At 44.0% G+C, this 13,946-nt stretch overlaps 1 protein-coding gene across 1 annotated transcript; it reads left to right on the forward strand.

Annotated features, from left to right (window-relative positions):
- The first annotated feature begins 1,707 nt into the window (after positions 1 to 1,707).
- Positions 1,708 to 10,862, forward strand: Il12b (interleukin 12B). The gene is made up of 8 exons (XM_021175902.2): positions 1,708 to 1,795; positions 5,437 to 5,703; positions 6,014 to 6,125; positions 6,825 to 6,830; positions 7,655 to 7,872; positions 8,513 to 8,691; positions 10,078 to 10,202; positions 10,782 to 10,862. The coding sequence occupies exons 1-8, from the start codon at positions 1,708 to 1,710 to the stop codon at positions 10,792 to 10,794; spliced, it is 1,008 nt and encodes a 335-aa protein (XP_021031561.2). The 3' UTR covers positions 10,795 to 10,862.
- Positions 10,863 to 13,946: the final 3,084 nt, after the last annotated feature.

Here is a 13,946-nt window from a genome sequence, read left to right on the forward strand (position 1 = left end):
AGCTACTGAGTAGTAGGGCCAGAATCCAAGCCCATGTCTGCTTGACTCCAAGCCTATGAGTGTAGCAACCAGCACCATTTCGGCTTCTACTTGTCTTGGCTATATGATAATTTGAACCTAGACATGTCCTGACTCCTAGTCCTGTCTCTGTCATGAAAGAGGAATCACAGCAAGGTCCTCAGAGGTTAGCAGTACTTCTGTTCTCTCAAAGGTCGTGATTTCTGACCAAGGCCTGTTCATTTTTAAGGCATTTGCCTATGACATTTAAACCTTAATTCATATGGGTTAGACCTGTGGCCTCTCAAATCTTGTTCCTGATGGGCGGTGGCACCCTCCAGGATAGATGAAAAGTATTTCTGAAGGGAATTAGTAGTTATCTACTCGAATTATCTCAACCACATTTATGAGTGAGGTATAATCTTTACAGTCTAAAGGTTTGTGTTGCTCTGGTGTTAATCTAGACTGGGTTACAATACAAGATGGTCACTGATTTATCGATTTCATGGTTGGTCAATCAATATGGTACAGTCTTCTGCCAAAGAACACCTTGAATTTTAGGAGTTCTGGGCTCTCAAACCTGGCTAGCACATTTGCCCTCACAATGTGTTTAATGGACCATAACATCAGCTTTCGGCACCTCCAAGACATGTTAAGTCAGACACTCTGTTCTGGGCTGAGACCCAACAGTCTCAGTAAGCCCAGGTTATACACACACCCAAGCTTAAAAAATGCTGCATTTTGTTGTGAGGGAAAGAATTATTTTAGAATTTGGAGTAATTTCTGCCTAGGTTTAAAAAAAACCTAATCCACTACAGGTCCTTGTCAGAACTTGAAAGTTTACCCTGTGTCACCTTTCCTACACCTAAGCTGGTCCTCTAGCCTGGGGCATCCCAGTGCCTACTGCACAGCAGGGTGATTTGGATGCCCAGGACACTGTTCTCGTCAGTACTGGCAGCATGGCAGTACTTTCCCATTCTGTTCAAAGCTCTTTGGGTATTATGTTACTATTACAATCATAACTAAGTAAATATCTGATGACTGTGGACCTGGGAAGCCATGGTCATCTCTAAGCTTATGTTTCTGAACCTTAAAAAAAAAAAATAAGATGGGTGTGGTGGCTCTCGCCTTTAATCCCAGCACTCAGGAAGCAGAGGCAGGTGGATCCCTGTGAGTTTGGGGTCAGCCTTATCTACATAGAGTTCCAGGACAATGAAGGCTGAAAGTCTGTCTTAAGAAGAGGGAGGGAGGGAGGAGATGATTGTGGGTATCAGGAAGACACTTCAGCAGGTCCTATTACTTCTGCACAAGCCTGGTGACCTGAGTTTGAACCCTGAACCCATAGTGAAAGGAGACAGTCAACTCCCAAAAGTTGTCCTCTGACCTCCACACATGCACACATACAATAGTCATACATCAATATATTTTTAAAAACCAAATAGTATCAGGTAGCTGGGGCCTATGATTATTTAAGCTCCAGGTAGCCTCTAGTTCTTTATTTGGAGATGTTTTTACCCAAAGCTAGAACAGACCTCCTATAATCCTGGTCCAACAGAGTGAAAAGAAAGGGGGAAAAAATCAGTATTTGGAAGGCAGATAAGCTGTTGATCGGGTTAATTGGATAACAGTTGACATTCTCTCTCCCATTTCCCCGCCTTTTCCTTCTCCTCTGCTCCCTTTCTTCCTCCCTCCTGCCCCTCCTCCACACAGATGTGTCCTCAGAAGCTAACCATCTCCTGGTTTGCCATGGTTTTGCTGGTGTCTCCACTCATGGCCATGTGGGAGCTGGAGAAAGATGGTAAGCAGTCTTTTCCCTATTTTCTTTGGAGCGCCAGCACCTAAGCTTGATCTCCAGGCAGCCTGCTGGGAAGGGATAGTGAAGTCTGAAGTAGGCAGTCGTGCATGGGATTTTCTCAGGAAAAATCCTCAGGGAAGATGGAGGGTTAGCGTCTCTTCCTCCACCTATCTCTCTCCCTTGTTTGGTTTCCATGTTGGATGACAGGAAAGGAGTTTCAGGTGAACTATGGTGGTGTGTGTGGGATATGATCTTGGCCTTAGATACCAGAAAATGACTCTTCTAAACAATTGAAATTCCCTAATACAGAATTTGTAAAGTAGCGAGATTGTCTTCTGCCCTCTCCTGTCTTGCATATTACAACGTGCTCTCAGTGGGCACCGTGATGGTTGTCCTCTGGCTATTTTGGGATTGACATTCACACTGACTTGGTTTCAGGTCATGGTTCTGCCAGGTATTGATACTGAACCTTTGAGGCTGGGTAGTCTTGTGACCTCAGTTTTCTTTCCTTTTTTTATCCCCCCCAGACAGGGTTTCTCTATATAGCCTTGGCTGTCCTGGAACTCACTCTGTAGACCAGGCTGGCCTTAAACTCAGAAATCTGCCTGCCTCTGCCTCCCAAGTGCTGGGATTAAAGGAATGCACCACCACTGCCCGGCTGACCTCAGTTTTCTTAATTGGGTGTTCAGTATAGCACAGCCCACGTGGACTATTGAATATGTTAATAAATACAGAAAATAACATATGGTAGAGTGAGCAAGCACTATCATTTAAAACAAAAAGTCTCTGAACTTTTCATTATCCCAATGGCAATAAGATTATTAGTAGACAAATAATGAAGACATAGAAGGGGGTGCTCTCTGTCCTCTGTCCTTGTACCATGTCACAGTTAGCAAATGTCCATCAACTCAGTCCTCAGATGATCCTCACAGGATCTCAAATGTTTCATGGAATACAAGGTAATCATGTCAGGAATTTCTGCTTTTATAGCTACACTTTAGTAATAATTAATATTTATTTAACACTCACTTAATTTCGCAACAACCATGTAAAGTAGGAGCTATCTGTATTCCATTTTACAGATGGTAAAACTGAGGTTCAAGAGGTTAAGTAACTTTCCCACAAGGTCCAGAATAGAACTTGATCCCAGTTTAGTCTCACTTCAGAGCCTGTGTGCTTAAATGCTAGATTGTACAAGTAAGAAAGGCCTGAAGCAACTATTTCCTGTGGCCATAAAGAGGAAATGGGTGTAAATTATAAATGAAAAGATTTCCCAGCTGCTGATTAGAAATAATCTTCTGAGAATCCAGGAAAAAAAAAGGTGAGCCTTTTTTTCATTCTGAAGATTCACAAGAGTTTGAACGATATTCACAGGTAAAGGTGCTTGCCACCAAGTCCGATGACCTAGACTTAATCACTGGGATGGAAGGAGAGGATCGAGTTCTCTAAATTGCCCTCTGCTCTCAAGACATGAGCTGTGACACCTGTGCACACACACACATGAAGGAATTAAATGTAACTTTAAAAAGAGTAATCTCCAGTCTGGCCACCCACCCCAACAGAATTTTGGATGCTTTCCTAAGTAAAGCCTTTGCCACAGCCAGATGTACAACTCAGGCCCTGGCAGAGTTAACCCCCTAGTTACTTCTGACCTGATAAACCACAGAAATTTCAGAAAAGCAACAGGAGAAACACAGGGGGAGCTTGTGTTGGAGTCACAATGGTGGCCCGAAGCCCAGCAGATATCTAAGCTCTGATTCCAACATGCCCAAGAAGTTCTTTCCCTGCCCTGGGGCTAAGGTCTTCTAGGGTTTCTGAGTTCAGGTTCTAAAAGGAAAATAATAGACAGCCTGTTTCAAGGCCTAGGGGACAAAGGGAAACTGGGAGCCAAAGAGTCCTGTGCACTGGAATCAGCTCAGGCTAACGATTTCTGAAGAGCTTGGCCTCAAGTGATTTGTACCTCTTATCTTTGCTCCCCATTCAGCAGTGACAAATCCCACTGATGTAAAAGTAAGAACTTAGTGTTTCACAAGGCTTTAAGCTCCAATGCCAATCACAAAGCCACCATTCACAGGGCACTTAAGGGAACTGTCTTAAGCTTGCATACAAATTAGTTTAGATGTTACCTTCTAAAGAAAGCACTAATATTTTGCTTTCTTTTTTCTTTTTTTTTTTTAAAGAATGACATCAGACTAGGGCATGGTAGTTCATGCCTGCAATCCCTGAACTTGATAGGTCAAGACAAGAAGAAAGCCCGATTTTGTGGCCAGCCGGGGCTATGAAGTAAAATTCTAAGTAGCTGGCTGTCTCTTCCCACCCCCGAGGCCATGGCTCTCTGAAAGCCCTTTGCTGGCTCTGCTCCATAGCTGTGCTATTCCAAAATCCAGGCTCTTCACCACTATGCCTTCCATATTCAATCAGGCATCAGATGACTGGGGCCATCCCGACATTTCTGACTCAGCAACCAAGAACAAACCTCACTGATGGGTTTTCAGGCGATGCTGATGATGGAGGTTGAAAGACGACCCTGCTTTACGGGCCACTGCATTAAGCTAGTCTTTCGATTAATAATTGATATGTAGGTAACCTTTGAAGCTTTGTCACATGAGGCTTTGGTGTGACCCACTCCAGAATACCTTGTGGAGATATTCTGGAGGCTCCTTCAGAAACTAGCATCAGATATCCATTGCACAACACTGGAGACAAAAGATCCGAACGACAGCATTTGTTACCCTTCACACTTGATGGGACCTCGCTTAGCCCTTGGCCATCAGTAAAAACAGTTCCTTCAAAAACTGAGACAATCATCTACTGCTTTGTAAGAGTGTAAAATAGCTTTTAAAAACAAGTAGTTAATGGCAATCTCCATCCACAAATTTCACGCAGAAGAGACAAAAAAAAAACCTAAATCTTTCTAGATAATTTTAAGGGTCTTTCAGTGCATTTGCCTAGCTCTTTGGCCTGTGCATGACAATGATGATGGTGGTGGTTTTAAAAGGCTAGCACAGGGTTATGCTGCAGTGACCTTAGCTGTGCTAAGGTGCATGCATTTTTACCATCTATCCTCACAGCTAATCCTATTAGCATAGACAATATTGTTCTTATCATTTTGTGAGGACTCTGAGGCTACTGGTGGTTCAGGACCTTGCTCAAAATCTCCTTTGCAATTAGAGAAGATAGGATTTCCACATCTTTCTTCCTCCACACCTATGCTTTAAGCCACTATGTTATTCTGCTCAATACTCTGCCCTGTGTATTCCCTGTGAACTACAACTAGAAGCTTACTCCCCCTCATCTCCATCCCCAACACACACACACACACACACACACACACACACACACACACTCAAGTGGCTTCTGACAAGGAATCTTGTGCTGTTTGCATCTTTTCTTGTTTCAAGGTCTTCCCTTCCTAATCAGAGACCGATTATTACTGGCCACCTGCCAGTTAAATGACTCGGTGGCAGCTATAGAACTGCTTCTCTGTTCTATCCCTATGCCCTGAGATCTCTCAGCAAGCACTTGCCAAACTCCTGTGAACTATGATATTCCAAGGGCCATGGGCGTGTCAAGACACTAAGTGAAACCCAGTTCTGGGGTTTGTGAGGCTCCTGGTCCAGGTCCTCACTGCTGGTGCTCTCCAGTTTATGTTGTAGAGGTGGACTGGACTCCCGATGCTCCTGGAGAAACAGTGAACCTCACCTGTGACACACCTGAAGAAGATGACATCACCTGGACCTCAGACCAGAGACGTGGAGTCATAGGCTCTGGAAAGACCCTAACCATCACTGTCAAAGAGTTTCTAGATGCTGGCCAGTACACCTGCCACAAAGGAGGCGAGACTCTGAGCCACTCACATCTGCTGCTCCACAAGAAGGAAAATGGAATTTGGTCCACTGAAATTTTAAAAAGTAATTCCATCCCCTTTGGCAGTATCTTTTCTTCTACCCCTCCTTAAAAAGTAATAATTGCAAGTGTGTGTGTGTGTGTGTGTGTGTGTGTGTGTGTGCTCTGAGGCTCAGAAATGTTTCTCATCTCCTTTGAAACAGGAACTCTCATTGGCCCATAGCTCACCAATAAGCTTTCTTGGCTGGCCAGTAACATCCAGAGACCTTGTCTCAAAAAAAAAAAAAAAAAAAAAAAATTAAACAACAACAAAAACAAATTTCTTTATTAAAAGAAAACTCCTAAATATTTCATATTTTTTCTTTTCAAATGCAGATTTCAAAAACAAGACTTTCCTGAAGTGTGAAGCACCAAATTACTCTGGACGGTTCACGTGCTCATGGCTGGTGCAAAGAAACATTGACTTGAAGTTCAACATCAAGAGCAGGTAAGGGAGCTATCATGATTTCTCAAGGTTTTGTGAGATCTACTTCATAACAAAGAGACGTACAAACTGCCCAGGGATTATCAATGACTGGTAATGGAACAGCAAAGTCAATTCTGTATTTTTTTTTTCAACTTCCCTCTGCTCGCCTAAGGAAATAGCATGGAGCTTTAAACCAGCATTCTGAGACTAGTTGGCTGGGGAGTTAGAATTCACTCATCCGAATTGCCTGGCTGTGCTTCATTAAGGCTCACAGCACCATGGGGAGGAATTAAAAAGAAGCCACAGCTACAAATAACTGGCCAGAGCACGACCTTGTGTCAAAAGCAGAATTGAGTGCTCCAGGGCCTTGCTGTTGGAAGCCCTGGAAGAGATTCCAGAACCCTCTGAGGCCTTTCGAGATTTTCCTAGAGCCTTTTCAACTTCTTTCTACCCCTCCAAGACTGTTATTCTGAAGTTCAGTTTCCCCAATGCACTTGGGCTTTCCCTAAAAACATCATCTCCCAGGGCTACAGAGCGGGTGTGTCAGACTGCTCTACAGCTGATTTCAGTCAGCAACTAAATCCCTGAGCCATGTGGAGGGCAGGGAGTGAGCGCCCCGGCTCTCCCACTATTTAAAAGAATAAACAGGGGGTGGGGGACTCCCTTTTCCATCTTTAGCATGAATTTGCTATGACTTAACTTAGCTAAGGAAAGTAACAGTTCAGGGTGACATCAGAGTCCTTGTTGCTTATATGAGAAATTTCTGAGCTGGTAAAGGTGGCCCCAAAGGAGACCCCTGTAGATTGCAGATGCTTACCTATAGTAACATGCTTGTCTAAAAAAATTAGACAAGCAGGATACATTTTCTTGCTAGAGAAATCTTACATGTGTTCCTGAAGAACCTAGTACATGGATAAGGGACAGTGGAATATTTTGCATAATTAGCAAAAGCATGCGCAAATGGAACATTAATGTGCATCTGTTGAAATAAATAACTCATAAATAACTTTCATGTTCTGTTTAGAGAACTCCCCCACAATACTTTCAGAGAGGAAAAAGATGTTACAAACTCATGCATATATATTTTTCATTTGTCTTTAAAGTTGTGCTACTCTTTGGATAAACTACATATGGACATATGTGTGTGTGTGTGTACATGTCTATCTTAAATATTCATTTGGAAAAACTCTAGAAGTAACAAACTGTGAACAATGTCTATATGTGGGACTCAGATTTGAGTAAAAAGGAGAATTGTGGCGACATGCATGTTTTCTTTATAATCATCTTTGTTGTTATAATTCTTTATAATTCAGCAGTTTCTCTTGCATTACAACATTTTCAGATTCATTTAGGCCAGAGATGCAAGTTTCAGTCTCTTACAGCTAAGCTTCCACTCTGGAAAGGGCTGGGGTGTTTTTATTTGGTTTTGTTTTTGTTGTTTTATTCCACTGGAGAAATCCAACCAGCTGGACAGACTGGCCTTGGACTGTAGACACCGGGAACTCTATCTCTGATCTATAATACAGAATTCATTCTGTCTTTGCCATCAGTTCCCCTGACTCTCGGGCAGTGACATGTGGAACGGCGTCTCTGTCTGCAGAGAAGGTCACACTGGACCAAAGGGACTATGAGAAGTATTCAGTGTCCTGCCAGGAGGATGTCACCTGCCCAACTGCCGAGGAGACCCTGCCCATTGAACTGGCGTTGGAAGCACGGCAACAGAATAAATATGAGAACTACAGCACCAGCTTCTTCATCAGGGACATCAGTGAGTTTTGCCTGGGAGCAGGTGCTTGGGAAGCAAAGACGCTGTCTGCCACATGTCCATGATACCCTGGAGCATAGGATTTGCCTGCATTCTTTTCCATTCTCCTAAAAAGCATTATACAGACACTACCCTCTTCATCTTACAGATGAGGAAATTAAAGGGTTAAGTTAACCTTTTTCCAGATCTCAAATCTCACAGACAGCAGACCAGACCCAGACCTGCCCCAAAGGTGGCACCTAATGGATTATGGGTTAACTACATGCTTAGTGTAAAGCAGAAACCAAGCACAGGGAGGGTTCCCTGACTGCTGAGCCCAGATATGAGACTCTATTAAGCAGAATGACTCAATCAGTAGGGACTTCCAGTCTGTGCAGTGAAGAAAGGGTTCTAAAATGTAGAATATGGCCAATAATGGTGACTTCCTCGAGTGGAAGGACCACTCTCAAGCAGATCCCTCACAGGTGCTGCCCTGATGCTCAGAGAAGTGAAAGAGCTATTCCAGAGACTAGAAGGTGGAGGGCTTCGTCAGCCAAGCTCAGGAGCCTAAGCCCTAGCTCCAAAGCCCGGCCAGGATAATAAAGGATGTTTCATCCCTGTGTATATGTATTTAACATACCAACATGCTTATCTTCTCCTGCAGTCAAACCAGACCCGCCCAAGAACTTGCAGATGAAGCCTTTGAAGAACTCACAGGTGGAGGTCAGCTGGGAGTACCCTGACTCCTGGAGCACTCCCCATTCCTACTTCTCCCTCAAGTTCTTTGTTCGAATCCAGCGCAAGAAAGAAAAGATGAAGGAGACAGAGGAGGGGTGTAACCAGGTAGGATTTATGCAGCCCATATTGGGGCCATTGGAAAGATCCTGACAACTAGGTGCTTGCCTCAGGACCAGAACTGTGTTAAGGGCTCTCCATGTGTATGACACACAACCTACACAAAGTCCCAAAGGCAGCCAGTATTGCTGTCACCTCTCCACAGAGGACAGAGAAGCTCAGAGAGGCTATGTCTTGCCCACGTTCTTCCAGCTAGAGCAGTGGCAGAACCAGGACCCAGCAATGGTTTGATGGAGACAGAGACGGTTAGCCCAACCACTTCAATTCCTCCAGTATAGTCGATTGTCAATCCTCAACCAAAGTTGTTCATGATATAGAAACCTGGGATCCAGGAGCCTACAATGATTGTTTAAACTGAGTAAATATAGTAAATGCTAAAACATTGGTGCTGGGACCCACCAAATAAGGATAATCTCTACTTCCTTAATATACAGTGCAATCATTTCACCTTACAAGATGCCCACCCTTACTGGGCTAATATGGTGACTTTCTACCTTTCGGGTCCTTAGCACAGTGATCTCTTGCAAGGTTTGAGGAACAGTTTTACGAGCATTTAAGTCACAGAGCAAAGGATTCTTCCTACCTAGCATTGAGAATGTGGTAGCAATTCAGCTCAGAGATTCAACCACTCCCTAAAAGCAGGAGCAAAAAAAAAAAAATGGGATTATTTTGAAACAGATTTTAACTGCTACCTAAAGTCTTGCTAAGTTTCATCCCTGTGTGTATGTATTTAATATACCAATCTTAAGTGGGTAATGTCTAATGCTTTCTACTTGCTAGACGCTTTCTCCGCATTTTTACATAAATGTTGTATTTAGCTGCTGCAATTCTTAGAGGCAGGCATTATCATGGGACCTACTCATGAATAAGGAGAGACACAGAGAGCCAGAGATATTTTCCTGAAGCACCACAGCTGTTTAGTAGCATTGCCAGGATTTGAAGTCACTTTTGTAAGCTGACAGGCATGGTATTTCTTGACGTCAAGACAGCTAAAGAAAGCTGGTCTCAGTCCCAACAGCAGCTTCATATGGGAGTGGTTACCCATGGGACCTTGGGGCAATGCTGCTACTCCAAGAGGCAAAAGCGGGAGCAAGCCATTTCTGTTGGAGTTTACTAAATAGAAAAGTGAGAATGGGGTGGTGGATGAGTCATGCTGGAATATGAAGACCTGAATTTTAACCCCCAGAACCTCTGGAAAACTGATTAGTAATGCCTGCAACCTGGGCTCTGGAAAGAGGTGGGACACACACACACACACACACACACACACACACACACCTCTGATTATATCTTCTACCAGCAGGTGGTGCAAGGGGAGCGGCCATGCCAGCCTGCCTTATATTGCCCTTACTTAAATTTTCCTCTCCTTTGCAGAAAGGTGCGTTCCTCGTAGAGAAGACATCTACCGAAGTCCAATGCAAAGGCGGGAATGTCTGCGTGCAAGCTCAGGATCGCTATTACAATTCCTCGTGCAGCAAGTGGGCATGTGTGCCCTGCAGGTGTGTGAGCAGGATGGTGAAGCCCAACCACACCTGCACATTTAGTGGTCCGGGCGGAGGACAACAGGAGGCTTGTGAGGGAGGTGGGGGTGGAGTTCCTGGCATAGGGATTCCAGAGTCAGAAACACATTTGTTCATCGGCGGATAACTTGATGTTTATGTTAGGCCATGCACTATGCTGGGCCAAGGATATTGCAATAAAGAGAACAAGCATGGGTCCTACCCTTGTATGGAGAAAGGCAAGAAGGACAGGATTGGGAGGAAATCATGACTCAGAATATGGAGAACTTGGAAGTGGACAGAAGTTGGAACCTATCTTAGGGGTTCTGGGGAACCACTGAAGTCTTTTTAATAAGGAAATATCCCAATCAAAGTTCTTTTAAGAAAAATCTCTCAAGAGAGTCCCTGGCAAGCATGAGACCAGCTGAAGTCTGAGCCCTGTAAGGAAGGGTTGGGCCATCTCACACAGAAATCCTCAAGACCCAATGTCTGGGGATAATAATATGTGCTGTGAAATAGGAGGGCATTGAGGCTATAACTCTGACCAATATGGACTTACCTACCCACATTCCTTTACAGGGTCCGATCCTAGGATGCAACGTTGGAAGGAAAGAAAAGTGGAAGACATTAGGGAAGAAAAATTTAAACTCAGGATGAAAGAGTCCCCCAAAAGCTGTCTTCTGCTTGGATGGCTTTTTCCAGTTTTTCTAAGTTCATCATGACACCTTTGCTGTATTTCTACCTGTAAATGTTAAATGCCCACAGAGACAGTGAGCTAATGTATGCATAGATATTCTAGCATTCCACTTGGCCTTATTGCTGTTGAAATATTTAAGTAATTTATGTATTTATTAATTTATTTCTGCATTTCACATTTGTATACCAAGATGTATTGAATATTTCATGTGCTTGTGGCCTGATCCACTGGGACCAGGCCCTATTATGCAAATTGTGAGCTTGTTATCTTCTTCAACAGCTCTTCAATCAGGGCTGCGTAGGTACATTAGCTTTTGTGACAACCAATAAGAACATAATATTCTGACACAAGCAGTGTTACATATTTGTAACCAGTAAAGACATAGGTGGTGTTTGGAGACATGAAGAAGCTGTAAAGTTGACTCTGAAGAGTTTAGCACTAGTTTCAACACCAAGGAAGACTTTTTAGAAGTGAGATTGATAAGAAACCAGGGCCTTCTTTAGAAAGGAAACCTTTGGGTACCTAAATTTAAAAGAATTTTGAAAGGCCAGTATCAGTGGTATATGCTTTAAATCCCAGGGGACTCAGGAGACTAAGGCAGGCAGATCTCTGTGAGTTTGAGGACAGCCTGGTGTACAGAGGGAGTTCCAGCCCAGACAGGGCCACACAGAAATTCTGTCTCAAAAACAATTTAAAAAAATAACTAGAAATTGGAATTCAGGTTTGGGTCTGTAGCTCAGACGGCAGTGTGCTTGCCTAACATTCATGAGGAGCTGGCTTTTGTCCTCAGCACTGCATAAACTAAGTGTAGTGGTACATGCCTTAATTCCAGCACTGGGGTGAGAGAGGCAGAGAACTCACAAGTTCAGTGTCATCCTTAGCTATATAACAAGGCCGGGCTGGACTACATGATAGCATGATATAATATCTCAAAAAGAAAGGAAGGTAATAGGGGTGGGGAGAGTTGGTTGCTTACCTCCTTGGCAGGCCCCACCTCCCACACTCATAAGACATGGGAGCAGAGACATCCTGGCTGTCTGAAAGAACAGAAGCTTTTGGAATTTGAGGGAAAATATAGTGTAGCTGTGACGAAAGGGCATAAAATCCAGGGTGACTTAATCGCCACACAAATGGATGCAAAGAAAACCACCCAGGTTCGCCATGTCATCAGCCTGAGTGAACCTAAGGTACAGATATGACCAGGCAAGATCCATCGTGCCATGAAGATACTACGGCTACATCAGGACACAATGGCCACGCTCCTTGTAGTGACTTGCGTATGTTTTTCATGTGTTGGTTTATTTGTTTGTGCCTTCTGAGATGAAATAAATAAAAAATCTTCTTTGCAGTCATGGTTTCTGTACTTGCTCAGCAGAGTCAGGTGTTCTGTTTCGGAGCCTATTTGGGTGCATCCCCTCCCCCGCCCCCAGCCCCATCATCTAAGAACTGCTTCTCCTTGCAGTGATGTCATTTCCAATTGTGCAGAGTTGACCCTTCTTCCCTTTATAGTATTTCCAGCATCAGCATCTTGCTGAGCTCAGGGAAGGTCCCTGAAGCCTTCCCAGCAGGGACTCCACCAGGGCACAAAACTGCACCAGTGCCCTCTTTAAGGGCTTGCTACTCCAGCATCAATCCTGAAATGATCCTCTGATCCCCCCTTGACTTAGTTTGCTCTTATTACTGTGCAAAAACATCCCAACCAAAAGCAATCCAGGGAAGAAAGGGTTTATTATCATTTACAGCTTGTAATCCCATTGAGAAGGGAAGTCAGAGTAGGAACTCAAGACAGGAACTGGAGTAGTCTGGGCCTTTCACATCAACCATCAACCAAGAAAACACCCTGCAGGCTTGCCTATAGGCCAATGGGACTGGGAAATTCTGGGTTTCTAAGACTCTAGCAAGTTGACAAAAGCTAAGCAACACACCCTACATCATTAAATAAAACTCTCAATGTCTGGACAGGCATTAGCCCTTCACGTTTGGGGTTTCTAATGACTCCCATGCTGTTTTCCCCTCAAAGAGAGCTCATCCTTGACATTGCTTATAAAATAAGACTGAACGCATTTAACCCCATTAAGTACTAAGATGCTCACTGTATATGATGTCCTAAGATCTCATCAAAAAGATCACTTTGCTTTTTTTCAGATCATGGGCAGGGCCTGTTGTGTCCTCCTAGTGGCTCCTATGTGCTGAACTTTGAGAGAATGGAGAGCAGCATCAACTCTCTGCTATTCTGAAAACCCAACAGGGCACATCTGAGCCTTCTTGCAATGGCAGGATGATTTTTTTGGTAGAGTTACTTGCTTAGAGCTCTGGTTGTGCTTTCAAGAAGGATAGGAGGAAGTTTCTATCATCAGATGCAAGCCTTTGGAGCACAACAGCCTGTTATGAGCCCACACTTGGGAACAGGGAATGGCTTCTAACAACTGTCAATCTTCCCATAAAGTCTTTCATCTAGTGATAGCAAAACATTTAGTAGGTACGAAATGAACAGTCCTAGTAAGGAAAAGAATAATCACATTTTATAAGCACAAAGACCTAGGACTGTTTTGCCAAACTTCCAGCAAGCTTAGGGCCACCTTAACTGTTCTGGCCCTCACCATACAGTGTCTTTTCTGCTATGACCTCTTAACATTTGATTGACTTCAGTGCACGCGAGATAGAGTTTCTCTATTTAAGGGACAGATTTTCTTAAAAGTCAAGTCACTGGATGAAGTAATGACACTGGGTGCCAGCCACCAGGCCCTGGTGTTGTTTCTACCTGCTCCAAGCCCTAAGATCTGCTATTACCATCCTGCTGAGGACAAGGTATGGCAGGCGAAGATGCTTCCAGTAGTGGACACAACAGGGTTCTTTGTGCTGGTGGGGCACCACCAGCATCACCAACAGACCATGAAGCACTCTGAGATTAGAGTTCATTCTTGAGGTATAGAAAATGCAGAAGCCCAAGGCTGCATTCAGAAGCCTGAGGCTGCATTCCTAGTGGAGCATAAGGCACAAGAGGGCACCAATGAGCACTGGAAGCTGAGGCCTGGAATTGGGTGGGG

This window comes from Mus caroli, chromosome 11, assembly GCF_900094665.2.
Source record: "Mus caroli chromosome 11, CAROLI_EIJ_v1.1, whole genome shotgun sequence".
NCBI classification, from domain to species: Eukaryota; Metazoa; Chordata; class Mammalia; order Rodentia; family Muridae; genus Mus; species Mus caroli.

Bases quoted from the DNA above. Each gene is read 5' to 3' on its own strand.
- Il12b (XM_021175902.2), top strand. From the start codon at position 1,708: ATGTGTCCTCAGAAGCTAACCATCTCCTGGTTTGCCATGGTTTTGCTG. The intron at 5,704-6,013 runs GTAATTCCATCC...TTTCAAATGCAG, and splicing joins GTCCACTGAAATTTTAAAAA to ATTTCAAAAACAAGACTTTC. The intron at 8,692-10,077 runs GTAGGATTTATG...TCTCCTTTGCAG, and splicing joins CAGAGGAGGGGTGTAACCAG to AAAGGTGCGTTCCTCGTAGA.